The following is a 21,085-nucleotide window of genomic DNA, read 5'->3' as shown; positions in this document are numbered from 1 at the left end:
CTTTACCCTCTCATCACTCTAAGCTGGAGCTCCTGCTCTCTTCAGCCTTTGAAAATTCAGGCCCTTACATTACCTAATGTGGTTTGGAATTTGTTAAATAACTGAATATTTAATTAAAAACTAAATACTAAAATTACTTTATTTTACTTTGCTGTACAACCTATTGGTCCAAGTGAATTTTCTGGAACTGATTTATAAATTAAATGCTATTACCAAAACTAATAAAGTCTTATTAGTAATTTTGAAATTGTCAGCTGCTTACTGCAACTCTCCTACCAAGCTGCTACACTCCTCAATTCTTTTTATCTTGCAACTGTGGATACAGAAAAGTACATATCTCTTTCCACAGATGTAGTCACATGTAGTTCCACATTAATTAAATTATCAAGTGTACAAAAGTATATCAGAACTGCATCTCTCCCAAAATGTAAGCTACCAAAATAGTTAACATACATAAGGATGACAGCTGCTGAAGGTCTGGTTCAACACCAGTCTTAAGCATTCTGAGCAGTCCATGACTGAACAATTCGTTTCCTGATGCCTGTCTTCTCCAACATACTTTAATGTGTCTGGCACTTGCCAGCTGTCTATAAATGTTGATGGAGCATCACTTTTCCTTAACACTGTCCTGTTGGGTAGCATCAGGTCATTTTCCAAGCTTCTATCACAAAAACCTATGCATTAACAAAAGAAAAAAGCAGGTTAACGCTGCACAGTTCGTTTATTCTGAAATATGTTTGAACTACCTTATTAAAAAAGTAAATTCCTTTAAGAAGCTTATAATCAGTAAAGAACTTCCAAAAAAAAAAAAAATGTGTGCAACATGACAGTATCATAAAACACAACAGATGTGGAAAGCCTGGTAGGATCAAAATACACAGACTGCACACAAATGACACAAAGTGAAAGTGAAGATACATCTGTGAATTGCACATGCATGAAACAAGATCTATCACACGTCAGAGAGAATCAGAGATCCCACAATGGCATGCAACCTTCACCACTCAGTTGCATGAGCATTTATATATATATATAAAAACAAATGAAAAGATAAAAGAAGGTTACAAAGCACAACCATGTACAGCGACAAATGAAAAATATTATCAGAAAAAGCAGTTCTCATTCAATATCAATTAAGAAGGACAAAAAAGATGCCTATCTGAAATTGTAATTCAAAAATTTAATACCCTCTTCTACTTACATTTCTGGGCACTGCTGTACTTTCACTTAATGGCATAAGAGCTAAATTAAAAGTGTAACTTTCGTCACATCCAGTCTAACACATATTAGCATGCAGTAGGAAGAAAGCAGTCTTTTCTGTATTTGATTCACACAAGGTAGTATCACATTTTGTTGTGTTATGTGGGTTTCTTTGGTTAAGGTAGTTGGCGATTTCAAAAGAATATGGAATGAAGGAAGAATCCTCACACAAAGAGAGTAATTTGGTCAACACAGAACATCCAGGTACTACAACAGTATCTTACAGAAAATCCTTTGATAGCCAGTAGTTACACAAAAACAGAATAACAGAACAGTCTCCCATTCTTTCTTCCTCATCCCAATTACTGATATTTTTGTAATGGATGTTTGCACAGACTTTCATGGCAACTCTAAGGATATCTGTTCAATAATTATGGGTCTGTTTGATCATCTGTCATTATGAGCAAGCCACTGACATTCAGAGAGAATAGTAATCATTCTGAGAGTATAACAGCTTTTGAAGCTGTACATATTGATCAACCAAAAACGTTTCTGCTTGAATATTCTGAGGTTGTGAGCCTATACAACACAAAGAGAAATTATTTGGCTTAAAGGGACTGCCACCATGTCTGACTTTTCCCACAGTTCTTGTACATTGACAAGATTTAACACAGCAAAACTAAAGTTTCGCATTTGGCTTGTCTGGATCTGACTGCACCTACAATACTGGCACACTTGCACTCTGCTCCACAAGTGTTGCTACAGAGAAATCTGTGATCCCTTGTGACATCCCCCATCTCCCACATCAGCTCTTCACCAGTTGCCATCTTTGCCCGATCCAGTCACTGTAAAATACACTGCTGTTAGACCCTTCCAAAGGATACTTGAAGCTGCAAAACTGTAATGGTGCCTTCATTTCTATGAGACTGAGAAATTGGGATATATGAATACTGCAGCCTAAAGATATTCCGAGAAAGCTCAAATACAAAAAGCAGAATAACACAGCAAGCAGAGGAGCTTCAGATTGGTTAATTTACCCTGAAAAGTTGCAGAGCAACAAGCTCATTCAAAGCAGGATCTGCTAAGTCCCAGTGGGCAGCACTGTGCAGAAAGATTTATGCAGAGAATCCTAATTAGAGATGGATACTAGAAAAACACAGCATATTCTCCAAAGAAGCCAGAGAGACGTGTTTTCATCTTGTTAATTGGCCCCATATACCAGGAATGCAATGTCTCTAGTTCTCCCTATTACAATAATCAAATAGGTAAAGGCAAAAGAGACTCTGAAGAATAGCTTGAATCAGACGTACTGATAAATATTATCTTTACATTCTTGTTTCTTTTTGATCTAATTACACTAATTAGCCACATAGAAAATGAGTGATGTTAAAAAAGACTGGAGCAATTACAGATAATAATCCAATTTCAAAATGGCAATAAATTTAAGCTCTCTTCCTTTACAAGAAGCACATTACTGTCTGCAGGACTTGGAACTCACCCAAGCCATCACTGGTATTTGATATTGAGCTACAGGCATTTGCCCTTTCTGAAACTGGCAAGATTTCCACAGTAATTATGAACTCTGTAACCTTGTTTTCCAGCTACAAATTGCAGCAGATAAATTTACAGATTCAGGTGTCACAGTAAAGATTTAGAACAACAGAAAAACATGCTTACAAAAGATACTACTCTATCAGATTATTCAAGTTCACAGTTTTTAAAGAGAATAACTACACGAGATGATTCAGCAGACTTGAGAGAGTGCAGCATTAGGGTTATTTAACACATTACAATTATAAAAATTCCTTCCAAACTATTTCTTCTAACAGATAAACTAAAATAGCTTATCTCAAGTTAACAGTTCCTGTGAATTCTGACCTTTAGATGCTGAAAATAGCACATATCGCTTCCTATCAGATGGATAGCAAACACTAAATCTGTAAATGACCTTATTTGACATTACAGATTTATGCTTGACTTATTTGGGTTTGGTTACAGCAATCATGCTTGTGATTCAAACATGCCACAGTTAAAAGCAGAACTGTCATTAAAAAGTGATTACACCAATAGGTATCAAGCTTTATGTCAACAACTAACAAAATTATGAATCATTTCATTTAATAGTATCTAAACAATTTGCAGTGATCTACAATAACTCTTCTAGGCAATATTCAGCAAAAGATACAGTTAGAAAAACGTGCCTCCCTAGAAAAGCTTCTGAATGTCTTTAATTTTGCAGTTCTACATACTTACCACATAGTCCCAAAGCTTTTGGTTCTCTGGTTGTATTAAACTCTATAATCATCACACCTGTGCTGTGAAACCACTGAATTTTGATTTTTGTTGGGGTCTCAACTGCATACATGAAGCCTGAATCCTCTACTTTGTATCCATATTTTCTAACAGTAGGCCAAGCAAATCTTGAATTTACTGTTATCTAAAACACACAGAGAAGATTTTAAATGTCAGGTACCAAAAGCTGCCGAAGAAGAACCATGGTTGGATTTTCAACAGCGTAGGAAACTAACTAATAACTAATTTCAAAAGAGGTCAGGCCCATCTCCACAAAGCTATCAAGAAATTAAAGGGAACAGTGGTCATTTTAAATGCTTTTCTTTGTGACATACCTCATTAATAATCCTTTTATCATAATTTGACTATGAATTTACAAGCAGTTGGATAAATTCCAAAGTGCTAACAATGAAATATTTCCTATTGTTCCCTACTCTGATCTTCAGTACACACATGAGAAGGCAGCTTATGATTACAGAAGTAAGATAAATAAATTGCATCTAAAGCCTCAAAGTACTCACTTTTCTACTTAAACGGTTGATAATAATTTGGTTTGATACATAGGTTAAATTCAACATTGCCAGGCACAAGGAAGTGGAATTTGAATTATTCTGTGGAGAAAGCAAAAACATATTAACCATATTCATAACGTATAGAAATGTATTCATTACCTGTCTAATATTTTTAGGTACTAGGACTGCTTGCACATATTTTAAAGAGAGAAAAGTTGCTGATGACTGTCCTCTCAAGTAGAGACTATGACATTAATCTGGATAGCATTCTTGCAAAATTCATCTTAAGAAGATGTCTACATGGACATCAGAATTGCCTGGCTTTCATAGAAGAAACTGAGGTTAAAAGGATTTTGTAGATGCTCATGAGGAATTAACTCATCACAACATAAAGCCAACCTCTATACTATCCATGAGACAGAATATTCTGTGATTGTTTCACATAGGGTTTCTCTCTTTCCTCTCTGCAGCAGCAAATACTTGTCTCTGTCTGAAACTTGTAATGCACAAGGTGGTCTAATTTAGTCTAAAAATACCACATTCTTTCAGGGCTTTCAAGATTGGTTATTCCAGTACATTTTTCCATATGAAAATATAGAAAAGTGGTGCATTTAAATACTGTACTACCCTTTAAACCAATTTAGAGTTGAATGAAAATAAGGAATTCGGGTGTGTGAATCCTCACTCTGCAAGAAACAGCCTGATGAAACGCAAAGAGAGTGCTGCTTTGAAAAGTTCTTTCTAGTTCTGTACATATCCTCTTCAGTGCAGTAAAGTCAAGTAAACCTAGATACACAAAAAATAGCACTCTACACCAATACTTTTTACATGATAGTACTCACCAAAGTGACTAATAAATATCATCCACTTAATCTCTCACAACATTGTCTATTTTACACGTAAAATAAGGTAATACGAATACACCTCCTACCTTTCAGCTACTTCCAAAGAAACTATACCCAACTCTTAAATGCTGAAAAGTGCATGTAAATACAATTCATAGATATTGCAAAGGAGTGAATAATTTACCGCAATTGCATACTAGTCATCTTATTGACAAGGATGTACATTAGAGGAATATATATGTAATTCATTCCCAAGATGCATCTTATTAGCAGTACTCAGCATCCCTTGTTAGTTGATAAAAATTAATTACCATTCTACAGTCAAGGATATGGATGGTTATAGTTTCATCTCGAGTCTGACTAACAACATACGATGCCTCTTTGAATAAAGCCAAATGATTTCCATCATATGTTACAACACTCAGATCAGAGAAAATTGTGCAACGACCTAAGGAAAAAAAATGGTATTTACTCACTTATTTTAGACTTTCTGTAAATATAACAGAACATGAAGATAAAGCAATGAACTATATAAGACTAACTTCTTTGTTGTATAGATAATTAGCATGTTTTTGGAAGTATTTTATTGCTATTGCATCCATGTAAATGCATAGTCAAATACTGCATAGTCCAATGGGACAATCCACAGTGCTCTGCTATCTGTTACATTCCTACAATTTTTAGAAGCGTGGATTTATAACTTTTAAAAACCCTAAACCAGCAAAAACACAGATGACAGTGGATCATACGAGATCTTCAGTTTCCCTCCAGTGTCGTTCATAAGGAGGGACACCTTGTTTCAAGTTCTCCTCTTTCCAGTTTACTACTCTGTTTCAGAGACTGGAGTTCATAAATAGAAATTTGCATTGCTTATCTCTGCACAACTACTTTGCCATTATGGACTACATTTAATTTTCTTTATGGTTAGGATTCATCCTGCCTAATTCCGCATAACTAATACTGTAGGAGTGACTACAGTACAGCTATGTTTCTAGAGTCCGTGAATTGTTAACAATGAACTTCTCACCCTGAAGGAGATAGAAGATATCCCACAAAATCCACTGGCTATTTCCTCTGCATCTCATCTGATTAATCAGAAGATGGCTCTGAGACAAATCTAGACAAGTCTGCCAATGTTACCTGAAGCTAGTTAAGATATTTATCCTACATTAAAGGCACATTTTTATTTCACTTAACTAGATGCAGAACTAGAATTATACATTGAATTAGACAACAATCTGTGTATTACAGATCTTTCTTTTCTTCACCATAGTTATAGGACTGTTAGTTCTTTGCCTTCTTAAACATTCATTAAACTGTTACTCAAATTCACTTCAGAAGAACCATATAATTAAAACTTACATGCACATTCCCACTTTGGGCAGCATTTGTCCCCATTTATTTGAGCAGCGTATCCTAAAACTCCACAGCTAGGTTGAGTTGCATTGTATGGGCAGTTCTGTGACTTGTTTACTTGAATCAGTTGTCCATCCAAGCAAATGTATTTTATGCACTCATTCTCCGTGATTGGCTAAGGCATATTTAAAAGACATGAGTAATATCACAGTAATGCATAATATTTGCTCAAGAAAGAGGCTTACATTCTTCAGGCACTAAATGCTTATAAATCCTCACAACAACAATAGTGGAAGATTTAAGCAAAGAGCATCTTTGAAAATCTGACCCTTCTGAGGATAGTTTAAAATTCTGTCCTGATGTAAAGGGCAGAACATTTTTGTTTGTTTACTTTTAATTAAAAGAATTTGAATATAAAATAACATGGATGCATAGGCAGGAAGGCTACACGACAAATAATACAAAGTACACAAACTACACAAAGCATCAAATTTTACCAAAACAACTCCAGAAATTCCTGTAACAGTCACACTCAGAAAACCAAGGTGCAAAACACGGTGAATTATAACCCTTACGAAAACCTTTATGCACAACTGAAGTTATTCAGACTTATATCTATAACTGTGAAAATAACAAATAGCCCTAATTAACACAGACATTTAAATAGTAAAGATCAAATTATGTCTCACAAATGACGGTTTTATCAGCAAGCTAAAGGAACCTGAATTTATTAAAACCAAATGCAATAATGTTATAATATTACTCACTGTACAGGTTTGGAGAGTTGCTGTCTCTGTAGGCAGCACTGAAGCTGGCTGTGTGACTCCTGGCATGGCTTCAGCTGTTGCCAATCCATCAGCAATTGCTGTAGGCAAACCATAAAGTGGTTTGGAAGATAAAGAGGCAAAAGAGGAAACTGATGGAGCCGTTGTATCATTTGGATGGTCAGATATCATTAATAGTGAACTCTCTGAAGGTGTCTGTACTTCAGATGTTATTCCATGTTTGGAAGTTTGAGTGTCCGATGATGCAACAGCTATAGAAGAAAAAAGTTTTGTTTCAGAGGATGAATGTATAGTGAATGGTATCAATACGCTTACATTAGAAGGAGTTCCAGTTGTGTTTGTGAAATATGGAGAATAAAATCTCTGAGGTATTTCTGAGGTAATGGCAACACCTTGAGCATGGATAGGTTTGATATCCAGCTCTTCTAACTTTTCTGTATCAGGGAACATAAGTTCTTTTGATTTTGAAGTAACAGAAAAATAGGTGGGTTTCACCAAAGTTGTGGTAGATTTTGTTACAATTTCTGTTTTGTCAGATGTTGCTGATGGAGCAGTAATGCTTTGCCACATACCTCTTACTGTTGAAGATGCTGATGCTGCATGTGCTGATTGGGTGGTAGCTGAAAGCACTGTAGTTGCCAGAAAAGTGGCAGCAGTTGAAAGTGCAACTTGCTCTGGCAGCACAGCAGTTTTCTCTGTAGTAGTTTTACCCACTGACACTGATGCTGTTGAAATCACAGGTGTTAAAAAGGCACCTATGGATGGCTCACGTTCCATCACAGTGGGAATTTCTGTTGTTTCAGGTAATAAAACAGAGGAAGTTGTAGCTGTTTCAGGTGATTGGCTTGAAACAAGTGATTTGGTAACTGGGGTTTGCCATGTGGATTTTAGACCAGCACCTGCCTTCTGTGTGGAAACAGAAGGAAAGGCATCTTTTTCAATGGTTGCTGAAGAGGAAATTGTAAATAACTCTGATGAGGAAGGGAGAATACTGGTTCCAAAAGTAATGCCAGCTGTTTTCCTAGCTGGGACTGTAGACTGCAAAACAGTAGTTCTTGGTACATATGGCTGCGTAACTGAATCAGTTAAAATTAGCTCTTTTTCAGTTGGCAAAATAACTTGTGTAGAATCCAATGAGATAGATAACACATTTGAATGAATACCTTTGGGTAGTGAGGTAGTTAAGAAGGATGATAAAGTTGATTCTACCATACCTTCAGTTGTGCTTAACAGAATTTGTGGTTCATCAGTGGGTTTTGTTAGAGTTTCTTCAGGATGATGGTAAACTGAGATACTGCTTTTGCTTGTCAAGAAAGGCTTAGATGTCTGATGAGCAAGTTCCATTGACACTGTAGGAGAAAGATGTGGTACAGTCACAGCCTTTGAGGTCTGTGCTGGAACTTCATCTCCTGAAGATGGAGTAAAAGATGTCTGAGCTGTAGCAGTGGTAGGTTTTACCATAGCTGTTATACTTTCAACAGTAGACTGTGGTGCTGTAGGTACTACTTTAGTTTCTACTACCGGATATTTTGGTGTGGTTGTTACTCTCAGAGTTGTTTGTGTTAAAAAAGGTGAAGAAACTGATTGATGTTCCAGATGCTGAGAGGTAGAGAAAGCATGAGAAGACTTTGTTACTGGAGGTACAGCATGGGATGTATGCACAGGACTGAGAGCTGTCACTGATGCTTCTGTTCCATATATGGACAGTGAAGGAAGAGAAACATTTATCGAGATTAGAGAGCTTGATGCCTTTGTAGTGGAGATGCTACTAATTCTTTCTTCTTCTGACTCATCAGGTTCTGCTGGTAGCAACATAGTTTCATATGCAGTAAGGAGAGTATGTGGAGACCCAGCAAAGGACATTGTTTGAGCTGATTCTCTTTTTGTAGATATGGAAGGAACCATAGCAGTTTCTTTTGATGAGATAAAGGTTTTCATTGCAGATGTGGCAATGCTACCTGAGTATGCTGATGTGCTTTTCTTCGCTGTACTTAAAACCAGAGGTGACTTGTAATCAGTAAATGTTTTTCCAGTTGATTTTGCTTCTAATTCAAAAGGCGATGTTATTTTAGAAGTTACCTTAACAAATAAAGGTGGTATTCCTGTAGTCTCAGGCAAAACAGGATATTTAGTGTATAATGTAGTCAAGAACTCTGTTGAATTTAGAACTGTGTACGATGGATATGCTGTAGTTGACACAGTTTTAAATGTTTTTTTTAATTCAGCCAAAGCTGGAGAAGCAGGAGTAGGAACTGAGCCTGAAGGTCTTTCTGTAGAAGGACTGATAGGTTTTCCAACTGTAGAACCAGGATGCAGTGAATATGGAAGGAAAGGGGAGCTGGATGTATGCTCCACATGAGATGTTACTTTAGGAGTTTCTTTTTCTTTTGTAAATGGCAACAGAGTTGTTTCTAATGATCTCTCCTGAGTTTGCAGAGCTGTTGTCTTTGGACCTAGAGTTGTAGTGAAAGGTACCCCCACAGTATCTGTCAGATGATAAACCTTTTCAATGGGAACATCTGTAATTGCCTCTCCTAATGATACGGGCAGTGCAGATGCTGGTGAAAGTATAGTCTTAGTGCTTTGTTCAGTTGAGACAACTGTTGGTTTTGTCATTTCTGAAGATGCTGGCAAAAACAAAGTAGTCATCACAGGAGAAAAAGATGTTACTGTAACATTAGGTACTGTAGTAGAAGACTGGCTTGTTTTTGACATTTCTGTAGTTGATGTTAAGTTTGCTGATGATGTGTATGTACGTACACCCAGAGGTGATAATGTGGAATCCTGGGGCTGATACACAGTAGTTGTTTCTGTTCTTGATTCAAATGAAGAGGATGTAAATGTTGTAAGTCCTTCTGGTTTTACTTGTGCTTCCTTTGTGAGAAGTGCCATTGTGGCTATTTCTGGTATTTCCGGTATTTTAGTTTTTACTGGCATTTCTGTTGTTTTAAATGTAATTGGTGTCCCAGTAAAAATGAAAGTTGTAATTGGTTGGCCTTCTAATTCTGAGCTTTTAGACACTGCATGTGAAGCAGTTACTATCAGAGGTTCAGTAGACCTCAGAAGCTTAGTGGAACCACTACTGGTCACTTGTATTTTTGTGGAGATTTCTGACATGACAGGAGATGGAAACAACAGAGAAACATCAAGAGAAGACAAGCTTACATTAGATTTTACTGTCTCAGGCATTGTTATAGTTCTCCTTTCAACTGATGTCATTTCTCTTGGCTGTGAGGAAACGTGTGATGATAAAGTTATGGCTGGAAGTGTTGTATTAGATACTGTAACTGAAAATTTAGTTTTCTCCGTAGTTGCAGGGAGTTTCAACTTTGAAGCAAGTGTTGTTTCCTTTGTTTCAGACAAGGTAAATGAAGTTACCACTTCACCGATGCCTGCCGAAGATGTACTAAACGTTAAGTGGGAAACTGCTGGCGTTTGAATGCTGGGGGGCAAAGGTGATGTACCATCTGCAGGTTCAATGCCTGAAATGAGACACAAATAAATGGCAGTCTGACATTCATACTAAATTACACACAAAGCTAGTGAAGCTAGAAAGAGTATATAGCAATTCACATAGCTCTGATCTTTTCAACTGCCTTTAAACTTCTGAAATTGGTTGATGCTCAGCTGAATGCAAGTCAGCAGAGTGCCCAGGTGGTGAAGAAGGCCAATGGCATCCTGGTTTGTATCAGAAATAGTGTTGCTACCAGGAACAAGGAAGTAATTGCCCCTCTGTAACATACGTTAGATTTGTGAAGACTTAAACTATTTTAATTAAATTTCATGTTCAGTGAAATCTTAAGATTTGCATAACTAAGATCAGAGTTATACCAATTTAAGCACCCTTAAAGTTTGACTAAAATGCCACCTCACATTAATAAGGTAAATATTATTATACATAATATATATAATTTTTCAAACGTACAGTCTTCAAAATACACGCATCTTTGAGTGACTTCATCCAGCAACATATTGAGAGGACATGCAGGAATGCATCCTTCCACTCTAGAAGAAAACAATATCAATTAGTTGAACCTTCTAGATCAAGTAATTAAATTTTAGGCAAACACTATTTATACAATCTTTCTTAGCAGACATCCTTGCTCTCATCACCTCAGTGTATTCCTTCAAAATGTCACTTACATGGCATACAATCTCACAGATGAAGCTAAAGCATGAACTTTGCAATTAACCTGTGAAATGAAAGTTCACGTTCTAAATACTATTACTTAAATGCCAAACCTCTTTTTCACACTGAAGTCCAAATGTCACTTTTACATGACTTAGCAGAAGTTCCAGTCCTGCTGATAAGTACAGTGCACAGAGGACATAAAGGGAAAAGACAAAGAGAGATGTAGCTGTTGCAACACTATAGTTGGGCATGCTGAGACAAAGCAACAGGTTGCCCAGAACAGCTGTGGATTTTCCATTCCCTGAAATGTTCAAGGCCAGTGAATGGGTCTTTAGGCAACCTCATTTAGCAGGAAGAATCCCTTTCCATGATAGGGATGTTGAAGCTAGATGATGTTTATGGTCTCTTCCAATTGAAACCATTTTGTGATTCTACCCCCCTGCCCAGAAAAAAACATAGGGGCACAACTATCTGAAACAAACATCACTTTTTATCAGTACACTCTCATTCTCTCCAGCTTTAAGGTTACAAATACTTGCAGTTATAGACTCTGACAATACTTAATACCGGTGATGTCTAGAAACTTCACTTTCATGTATCTGCTACAACCGTTTCAGTTCTTTCCTCCTTTACTCAGATTACAAATTAACACAGTCCTGTACTGACCCTATGTCTGGTTACTCACATGCTTATTATTACACAAATTACATAGTTTTACATTTACAACAACTTACTTTGGTACTGTCTGACAGTTTTTTCCCAGAGGATCCCTGCAGGTTTTGAAGCAAGGGCTTGCACAGGCATCGTAACGCCATTCACATGCAGAACGTGATAGAAATTTTACATCTGCAAAACAACCAAACTCTGTTAATCTCATTTATTTCTAGAAACACACACACATCACTAAGAAAGATAGCTGAAGTTCACTGCAGCTCTAGAACACTCACTGTTTCTACCAGCATTCTCTACAAACATTAGTATTAGCATTTTTCAAACTGTGAAGGTCTTTTACACACAGTTGACTTTTATGCACAGTGCAGAGTACTCTGCAGCCTGTTTTACTCTGAGCAGTTATAAAACACGCCACTGAATTTTTCACATTTACTGTATATTACAATCACTTGAAAATAAAGCCAGGTAAGTCAGAGCTGCCTTCCTATGTTTTAATAAAAAACTATGCCAACAATGAATCTGTATTTTAGGTTATTCAAACAAGATGAAGATAGAGACTCTGAACAATTATTGCCATTACAATCAAAATTAAAAGCACTAGCATCACACCAATGCACTTTCTAACACTGTTTATCATAAAAGTGGTTTGCCTGCTGTGTAAAATCAGGTGATGAAAGGTACATAACCCTGTATGCAACTACATTTTAAAAACCAAAACAAGCAACAAGCCAAATAAAATCGTCTGGTATGAGGCCAATTTAGACTCTTTACCACAATGTCTCTTAACAGTTCATCTTCTCAGAAGCAGTATAAGATCAAATTTTGGACTCAAAATGATTTGAGGTTGGAATTGTTCTCTTGAAATACCTAACTGCTGCTACAATGAACAAAGCAACACAGACATGATCACATACATGGGTTTGAAAAAATAAAAACATTTCTCCAAACAAAATACTTCAAAAAGTCAAACACTATGACAAATGAAAAAACAAACAACACTCCCCCCCCCATCACCCCCCCCAAAATCACATGCACCTACCCAACTTATCTTCAGATTATCTATAGCAGACAGATAGAGTTTATTGAAATGCATCAGGCCCATATAACTGAAACTTTAAGTGCAAGTTCAGATAGAAGTTACATTTCAAAGTGGAAATAAATGGAAGTAAGGATCAGCTACAGTTCTAATGCTTATTAATTTATTCAGAATGAATGTAAAGGAGAAAAAAAAACACAATTAGTTACAGACTGAATAAAAAACCTCAGAGAAACAAATTCTCAGTAATCATATGGATAGCATACACAGATGTATGCACTTGCATGTTTAAATGCATTACCATGTTTTCTTTTTCACTACAACCCTGTCCCATCTGTGTGCAGAATGGCTCCCACATCAATGCTAGATGCATAGCCAAGAGACTCTTCCAAGTCTGTGTAGCTTAAGCAATCCATCTGGATTTTGATACCTAAACTACAACAAGTCCCTACAGCTCCCTCCTGGAGCAGCTAAAGCAAGGCAGTGACAGTTCCTTTATGTCTACACATAGAGAAGACCACTACCATGATATACAACAGAGTAGGAAGACCGAATTTAGACCATATGAACAACATTTATGTTAATTTTCAGAAAGAAAATGATTACTGCTTACAAAGAATTTCCAGTTTTCTTGTTCTTAAGTCTTTTAAGTTTTGTGGATCTTTATTGATGCAAAGAGGCTATTTCTTTTACATCTCTGAACATTTTGCTGACAGATGTATGGAGCCTTGCATAAAAGCACAGGTCAAAGTGAGAAGGTTTAATAACACGTGAAGTTGATGTATGACAAAAAGACAACATCACTAAGATACACTGGAACAGGTGATCATCACCCTAATATGGACGAGCAATCACAGAAAATTCTAGTGCAACCTAGGAAATCTCATTCATCAGACTACCCAAAGGCAAGTACACAGACAGACCCATAACTTCTAATTCATACCATAAACCTCAACACTAACAGTAAAAAAAAAAAAAAGTTCCAAAGTTCCAAACAACAAAAGCACAAGCTTTATAGAGAACATACATACACCTCATGAAGAATGCCAGATTCTGAGTTTAGCAGAAGGGTGATCTTGAATTAACACGTGTCAAATTGACATACTTCTTCCTGTTCTTCACAGGAGCTTAGACCTTTATGAAATGATTGCTGCATTTCCCTCAAATACTCCATTCAGATTAAGTTTATGGAGTTCGCAGGTGCTGTATGACTTGAATGAATAGAGAGAACTTGCACATAATTTGTTGCTCATTAATACCCATTTCACTAAAGAACTAATAAAATCATACTTTTCTGCAAATTTTGTCTCTACATTTGCAGAACACAAGACAGACAAGAGATGAAATCAGGAACCTTGTCATAGAAACTATTTTCAAAGAAGAGCTGTAGATTGACATTTAATTTTCAAATCTGTAGATGCAAAAGAATTGAATGTGACATGCCAAGTTGTATTTGTTTTTATTGAGTGTGTAAATTACATACAAACCCAGATCACCACAGCAAGAATATATTCCATGAATTGGTTTGCAGTGCCTCAAAAGTTTTCAGTACATCTCAGTAAATCCATCAAATATATTGAAATATATGCATTAATAACAACTATGAGAGAATGCCTTTACAGCATAATACAAATTTCAATTTAATTATTCATCATATTTTAACTTTTAGTTGTTGACAGAATCACTTCTGAAATCCCTAAGCAGCTTAAGAACCAAGCTGAGGAACTTTGCTAGTCACCATAAAAATAAAAATATAATTAAAAAGTAGTTCCTGCTTGAAAAGCTTACCCTAAATGGAGATATGGCAGAAAATGAATGGGAATTTAAACAGGCACAGAACCTCATTCTGAACTACAATGAAATCAAAACCAAGAATCAAGCCAAGAAAATAAAGTATTTCTAAACCTAGATAACATAATAGGTATTTTTGCCTCCTTTCACTACCTTTACATATAAATTATGATCTTAATACACACAGTCGTTAGGGTATAAGAAAAAAGGACAAAAATATGCTGTAAAGCCATTTAAATCTCCCTCCCCCTCTCTAAATTGAAGGAAACACACCTTTCTCTGTTGATTTTAGACGTTAACTTTCACGCCAGTCAGACCTAGAGTGCTGCTATCCCAGTTACAGAAAATACTGTAGCTAAGTAATTGTGATTACTGGTGAAGTTTCACCAGTGAAACTGTGGATTTCACCAGTGTAATGGCATGAAAGCCTTATTGCTACCCAGGAAGCTAATCAGCCACCTCCAACACATGCTTTCCATTTTTATACTACTTAAATCCCCCCACCAGCAAACAGTAATAGGAGCTTGCTGTACTCTCACAACAAAAAAATGATACCCAGATAACAAGTCGAGGCTCTTATATCAGACATTTGCTCCTCAAAAGGATTTGTCATGTCATTTGGAGATAACCGTGTGCATACCACTGAAGTCTATCAGCATTTATCTTCTATTTGGTGACATAGCAAATCTTAATAAAATGGTAAAGTGCAGCTTACACAGCAATCATTCCACTCAATATGCCCTCATTTATTTTGTCTACTAGGAGCTAAACATATAAACATGTTATGGTACTGTAGAAAGTTTTCATATCAATACAAGTACAAACTTTACCAACGACAATATATTAAAATATACTTCCCAAAACTATACATAATTTTCTTACTTCTTTGGGCATCAGAGAAGCATTCAGGAACTTAATTCCTTCAAATTTATGTCTGTGGTAACAGCAACTACTATCTGGAACATTTAAGAGAGGGTCCAGAGGAGGGCCACAAAGATTATCAGAGTGCTGGAGCACCTCCCCTATGAAGACAAGCTGAAGAAGCTGGGTTTGTTCAGGCTGGAGAAGGCAGCAGGGTAACCTCATTGCAGCCTTCCAGCACTTAAAGGGAGCCCATAAACAGGAGGGGTGCCAACTCTCTGAAAGGGTAGATAATGGCAGGACAAGGGGAAATGGTTTTAAGTTGAAGGAGGGAAGACATGCACTGGATATCAGGCAAAGTTCTTTACCAAGAGAGTGGTGAGGTGCTGGAACAGGATGCCCAGAGAAGTGTTCAAGGTCAAGTTGGATGGGGCCCTGGGCAGCCTGGTTTAGTATTAGATACAGCAGCTGGCAGCCCTGCATGCAGCAGGGGAGCTAGAGCTTGTGGTGCCTTCCAACCCAAGCCATTCTGTGATTCTATGATCTAATAAAGAATATTATTTTTCATAACACCACAGTCTGCTAGTGACATTGAGTTACAACAACCTCAGCCACAGTATTTGTGTGCATTGACAACTCCTGCTAGATCACAAGCCCATCCTGACATTTTTTATATTGACTCCTACCACAAGGACAACATTTGCCACTATCACAATTTTGATATATTTGCAATTTCTGCTATACTCAAAGAATTCCAATTGACTTTAAAAAAAAGGGGGGGAAAACCTAAAAATTAAACTATACATGTTGTATACAGAATAAAAGTTTTTAAGAACATGAGAAAATAGTTCAACTTTCATTCTCATCTGACACTTTTTTTGTTGTTGTTGTTTTTCCTCAGACTTCAAATAATTTGGAAGGAAGAAAACCTGATTCAGAGTTACCTCTATTTATAACAGCAGCAAAACTCTGCTTAGTAACTCAGATTGCCATCCTCAGCTACAAGTTTAGAAACATGAAATCCTATCTAGCCACTTAACACATACAAAGTACCCACAAACTCTGCTCATGACTTTCAAGTTTCTGCAGTGAGAAATGTAAGGAAATTTCACAGAAGAAAAGGAATTCTATACCTAGCAAAAGCATAATTGAAAGTGAAATATAATTGCCTACCCCTCAAAATACTAAAGCGTTAGTTTACTATTATACTGTTAGATTAATACAAATCCTATTAACATAATTATCTAATCTCTTCCTATTTACTCACTCAGAAGCTGGGAGGTCAGATGTTTGTGGTATAAGAAGGAAAAATGTTATAATTCCAGGGAACCTCGGTTCAATTCCAAGAGCTACATAGAAGGTATGTTAATGGACATAGCTGGAATATGTAGGTACAACAAGAGTTGCTCAGCATTATCCAGTACCGAGTCCAGGTCATGATTTTTGGGACAGGAAAAACATTTGAGCTCAAACTGAACTTAAAAGCAATGCATTGTAATTAAAATACAATGGGTTAAAAACTAATTCTATTGATGGAAATGGGTAAAACTATGTTGAAGTTAAGCCAGTCAACTATGTTTTATATAAATCCTGACTTAAGATGGAAGAGGCTCTTGTTAAAAGTATATATTTTCATTTCCAGTTTTGCACAATGTCTGAATATTTCAGTTAACAAATACTAAAAAGAACCAAACTATCCTGTGTCAAGCACAAACACTAATAGATACCTGTGTGAAGTGTGCATATACACACTTACATCTTGAGATTTTAATTCTTGTTGAAAATTCTCAGAGACAGGCCTTCATATGCACCAACTTAGTAATGTTAACTACATGCTTTAGAAACTTAGTAATGTTAACTACATGCTTTAGAAACTAGGAACTTTGCCACTGAATTTTTGTAAAACAAGTCACATTTTTCTAATATTAACCCACAGCGATATTAAAATGTAAAGAATGTTATTATCGCACTATGAATGGTAAAAGTCAACTAGCTTGCACATATGATTAAAAAAGGTAAGGAAACTATAGGTATATGCATTAAAAAAATCATCAGTTTTCTACTTCCTCCTGTCTTCCTCTAAGTAATGATTTCAAATGTGAATTCACAGCTATTACATGACATTTTTGTCTCTGTTCTTCTGGTAAGGCTAAGTGTATTCTTTCAGCTGAATGTGTAATAATCCATTGGTGATAAAAAACAAAACAAAACCCCACACAGAATGAAAATGTGTTTTCTTGTGAAAATAAATATTTTCTTGTGATACACATACTCTAAATAGTCAAATTCAGTTAACTCAAGCTCTCCAATGTTCGTGGAAAGAAGACTGCAAAAAAATCTGATTATAATGAAAACAGTTTAAAAACTGAAGTGACTATACCTAGAAAACACTTTCCAGTTTTAGCTCATCCTATCCACACCATTTATAGTCAAGGCATCTGAATGCAACAATATTTATTGCTATGAAACTGAAAAAATTGACGCATCAGCTGACTTTCAGTGACCACGTATCTATTGCTGTGATGATCAGGTCATTTAAAATTCTTCCTTTTGAATGTGCGTCATAGAGCATGAAGAAGCCTCACAAGGAACTTTCTGGCCAAGGGGATTTACTGGGCCTATTATTCTGCTCCCGATATTTATCCTCTGATTCCAGAGGAATAGCTGTTCCCGGTTCAAGAGTTTCTGATCTAATATGCAAAGCATTTACAACAGTCAGCAGGAAACCCAATATGCTTTTGCCTGTGCACCCTGGAGCTGGTGTAACTTTTCCATTAACTAAAACAAATGCTGCTGTATTTTTAGACCATGTAATTACCCTACATCAGCAGGCTGAGCCTTGTGAACATACACTGGAGAAAGACTCAAGCCCTGTGTTTCTCTGCTTATAAAATTCTGAAACCCAAGCCCTCGGATGTGGTGATTAATGAAATGCCTCTTGATCATTTGATCTGATCCCACTTGCTGAGGTGAATTGTTTTAGTTTTCCACTAGCATAGATAGGATTTTTTTGCTATAATGACTGAATGGTAAAGACTTCACACTTGAAAAGATATACCACTCTGCACACTTGAAAAGATATACCACTCTGTGTTAATGGATGACCACTGAGAATTGGAACATGTTTTAACCTTCTTCATTCCTGTCTCAAAGATAAAAGACTTAAAGGAGATATTTTTGTTACATCCAAAAAAAGTTATTTGCTTTAAATACTGTATGAATGTCCTGGTAACAGGCTCAGCTCTGTAACTGTTCAAAAACCACAACAGCTCTGCAATTACAAGCATTTGTCAAGAGACGACAGGCATTTGGCAATGACAAAATCTGTCATTTTTTCAGAAGTTGGAGTGTGCCATTCAACAGCTGCATTAGGCTGTCATCATAATGCACCACAAAACAGCGGCAGATTCACAATGCTACCATTAAGACTTTAATTTAATGTTTTGATAACAAGAAGCTCCACAAAGCATACAGTTGGCCTCTTCTGTCACAGAAGTCAGTGCTTGCTTCAGACTTGCCTGTGCCAAGAGATTCAAACGGATCACTATAAAACCCAGCCAGGCAATGGTTCATTTGTTAAAATATTTCACTTTTGTTCTTTGTTTTTAGAGAACGAAGAACTGATTTAAGAAAATCATATTACCAAGAACACCTTTAAAATACTTCTGCTGTCCCAACAAATTAACTGCCATTACATTTGAAGTGGCAACAACAACAACAAAAGCCATTAGAACATGAAAATAATAGTTGTGATGATTTGAGAAATTTACATACCACATAAAGACCAGTGGATCCAGCAATTAGTAGTTGATACCGAGGTTCATAAATAAAGACATATATATAAATTAGAAATATCTGATGCATCAACGCAAACTGACAATAAAGCTAATGATTGTTTCATGAGTAAGTTGCCTTGTTTTTGCTTTACAGGACAATATAACTTCTTATGTCTCATTTTTAACACCATCTTCACTTCAGGACACAATTCTCTAGAGTTTTTTGTGGTTTTCCTTACTAATTTAAAAATGGCAGAGTTTGACCAATTATGGACTCCTAAATTTATGGTTTAAATTTATTGGAGCAATTTCTGCATCCGACTCCTACAAGGATTCCTAAGAATGTTGCCTATATTTCTGATTTTAACACTTCAGTGGAACCTGACTACTGTTATAGGAATGGGAATCTCTCCAGAAGGCAGAAACCAAACAGTCTCACAGCAATCTCCACTGCATATTCAGGAGCTGTAGCAGTCCAATAAACTCAAGGGAAACAGACAACTAGATCCCGAAGATGAGGCCTCTATTTCCAGTGCACTTGAAATGCTAGCAGTTAATATCTGAAAAGGCAGCTTTCAAGAGTGGGAACGTTGATAAAGCTAAAGCAGCTTTTCAGGGGAAAAACCAAGATTTTGAGGAAGGCAATCTTCAGGCAATATCTTTTGTACCAGATGGCATGACCTCTAATAAGGTGGCCACAAAGTCCACAATGAAAACTCACTGCACTGAAAACTCTTTCAGTGACAATCAGAGGGGAAAAAAAAGGAGAAAACATTATGCATAGACTTTGCCTTTTAGACAAGTATTCATTTTTTTTTCTCCATTCTCTTTATGAAATCATTAATCTGAGTGAATTTTCTGTTCCTTAAGAACGTCTTAACAAACCACAAAGTAGATATGGCCCAGAAACTTTGTACTTGTCTATTAATATCCACAACCATTGGCAAATACAGTGAAGTCATGAGAGTATTTAATGGCTTGGGAGAAGAAAACAATGATATCCTTACTACAAAGCTCAAAGGAGAATCTGAGGAAGAGTTTCACAAATAGATTAAGAACAGCTTTCAGTGATATTTGGGAAAAGTAAGTAATTTCATCACCTCTTAAAAGACCAACAGCATTTGGCCTGTATTTCCATAGGAAGCAAACTGCTCTTAATAAAATATAAATTTAATCACCTACCTACAAGTTTCAGAAGTACTGACAGTCTAAACTCCTCTGAATGATGGTACTTCAAAAGCTCAACTGAAGACATTGAAATGTGGATGAAGTATCCTGGTTTTGCAAATGACTCAAAGGAACTATATCCTGAAAGCCATGTATTCTTGTGGATAACAAATGTTGATTTGTTGTGAAACTCTTCACTTTTTTCCCATTTAGAAAGAATGAGGGTGTTACTGGAGGACAACTGGAGAAAATAATTAGGTCTCTCGGCTGCTTCAAATGAAACCAAGTTGGAATCTGAAAAACACAGAGGACTCATTTACATGCTTTAATAAACTGAACTCATTCAAATGTAACATTACTGCTATCAGTAGCATAAGCAATGTAAACAGCATTGGCCTTATCAATAAAAATAGTCAGAATCTTGTAAGGAAATATTCTATACGCATATTACAGAATCCTAGATTGATGAATGTTTATTTTTCTAAATTCACTACAAATTACAAAATAATCTCTTTGTAATATTTGCAATCAGAAGCGTATAGCTCAAGAACTCAGCCTTGCATTAAAAATAAATTCAAAAATGGCAATTTGCATTCAGTTTGCAGCTTTGTGTCTGCATCTCTAAGCAGACAGCTCTCCAGCCTTCCTCCCAACAACGTT

General features: G+C 36.4%; 1 protein-coding gene across 6 annotated transcripts in view; it reads right to left on the bottom strand.

Moving 5' to 3' along the window:
- OTOG (otogelin) overlaps nucleotides 1-21,085 on the bottom strand; it is an 85,901-nt gene that overhangs the window by 19,828 nt on the left and 44,988 nt on the right. For 3 of the 6 annotated variants that reach the window (XR_014947077.1, XM_032445043.2, XM_085550203.1), the window contains 9 exons: nucleotides 20,441-20,719; nucleotides 11,857-11,968; nucleotides 10,916-10,995; nucleotides 6,973-10,472; nucleotides 6,212-6,380; nucleotides 5,161-5,297; nucleotides 4,014-4,103; nucleotides 3,454-3,637; nucleotides 454-674 (listed from right to left, as the gene is read on the bottom strand). Coding sequence is in view for 4 of the 6 variants with exons in the window: in XM_032445043.2 (XP_032300934.1) it covers nucleotides 454-674; nucleotides 3,454-3,637; nucleotides 4,014-4,103; nucleotides 5,161-5,297; nucleotides 6,212-6,380; nucleotides 6,973-10,472; nucleotides 10,916-10,995; nucleotides 11,857-11,968; nucleotides 20,441-20,719 (4,772 nt within the window). In the remaining 2 variants the exon portion in view is untranslated. The remainder of the gene's footprint in view (nucleotides 1-453; nucleotides 675-3,453; nucleotides 3,638-4,013; nucleotides 4,104-5,160; nucleotides 5,298-6,211; nucleotides 6,381-6,972; nucleotides 10,473-10,915; nucleotides 10,996-11,856; nucleotides 11,969-20,440; nucleotides 20,720-21,085) is intronic. The other 3 variants (XM_015864149.3, XM_085550202.1, XR_014947078.1) reach the window with 3 other exon arrangements.

Source organism: Coturnix japonica, chromosome 5 (assembly GCF_054131305.1).
Source record: "Coturnix japonica strain WE chromosome 5, WE-NBRP24, whole genome shotgun sequence".
NCBI lineage: Eukaryota > Metazoa > Chordata > Aves > Galliformes > Phasianidae > Coturnix > Coturnix japonica.
The sequence above is the reverse complement of the archived record's forward strand: the minus strand, read 5'-3'. Positions and strand labels throughout refer to the sequence as shown.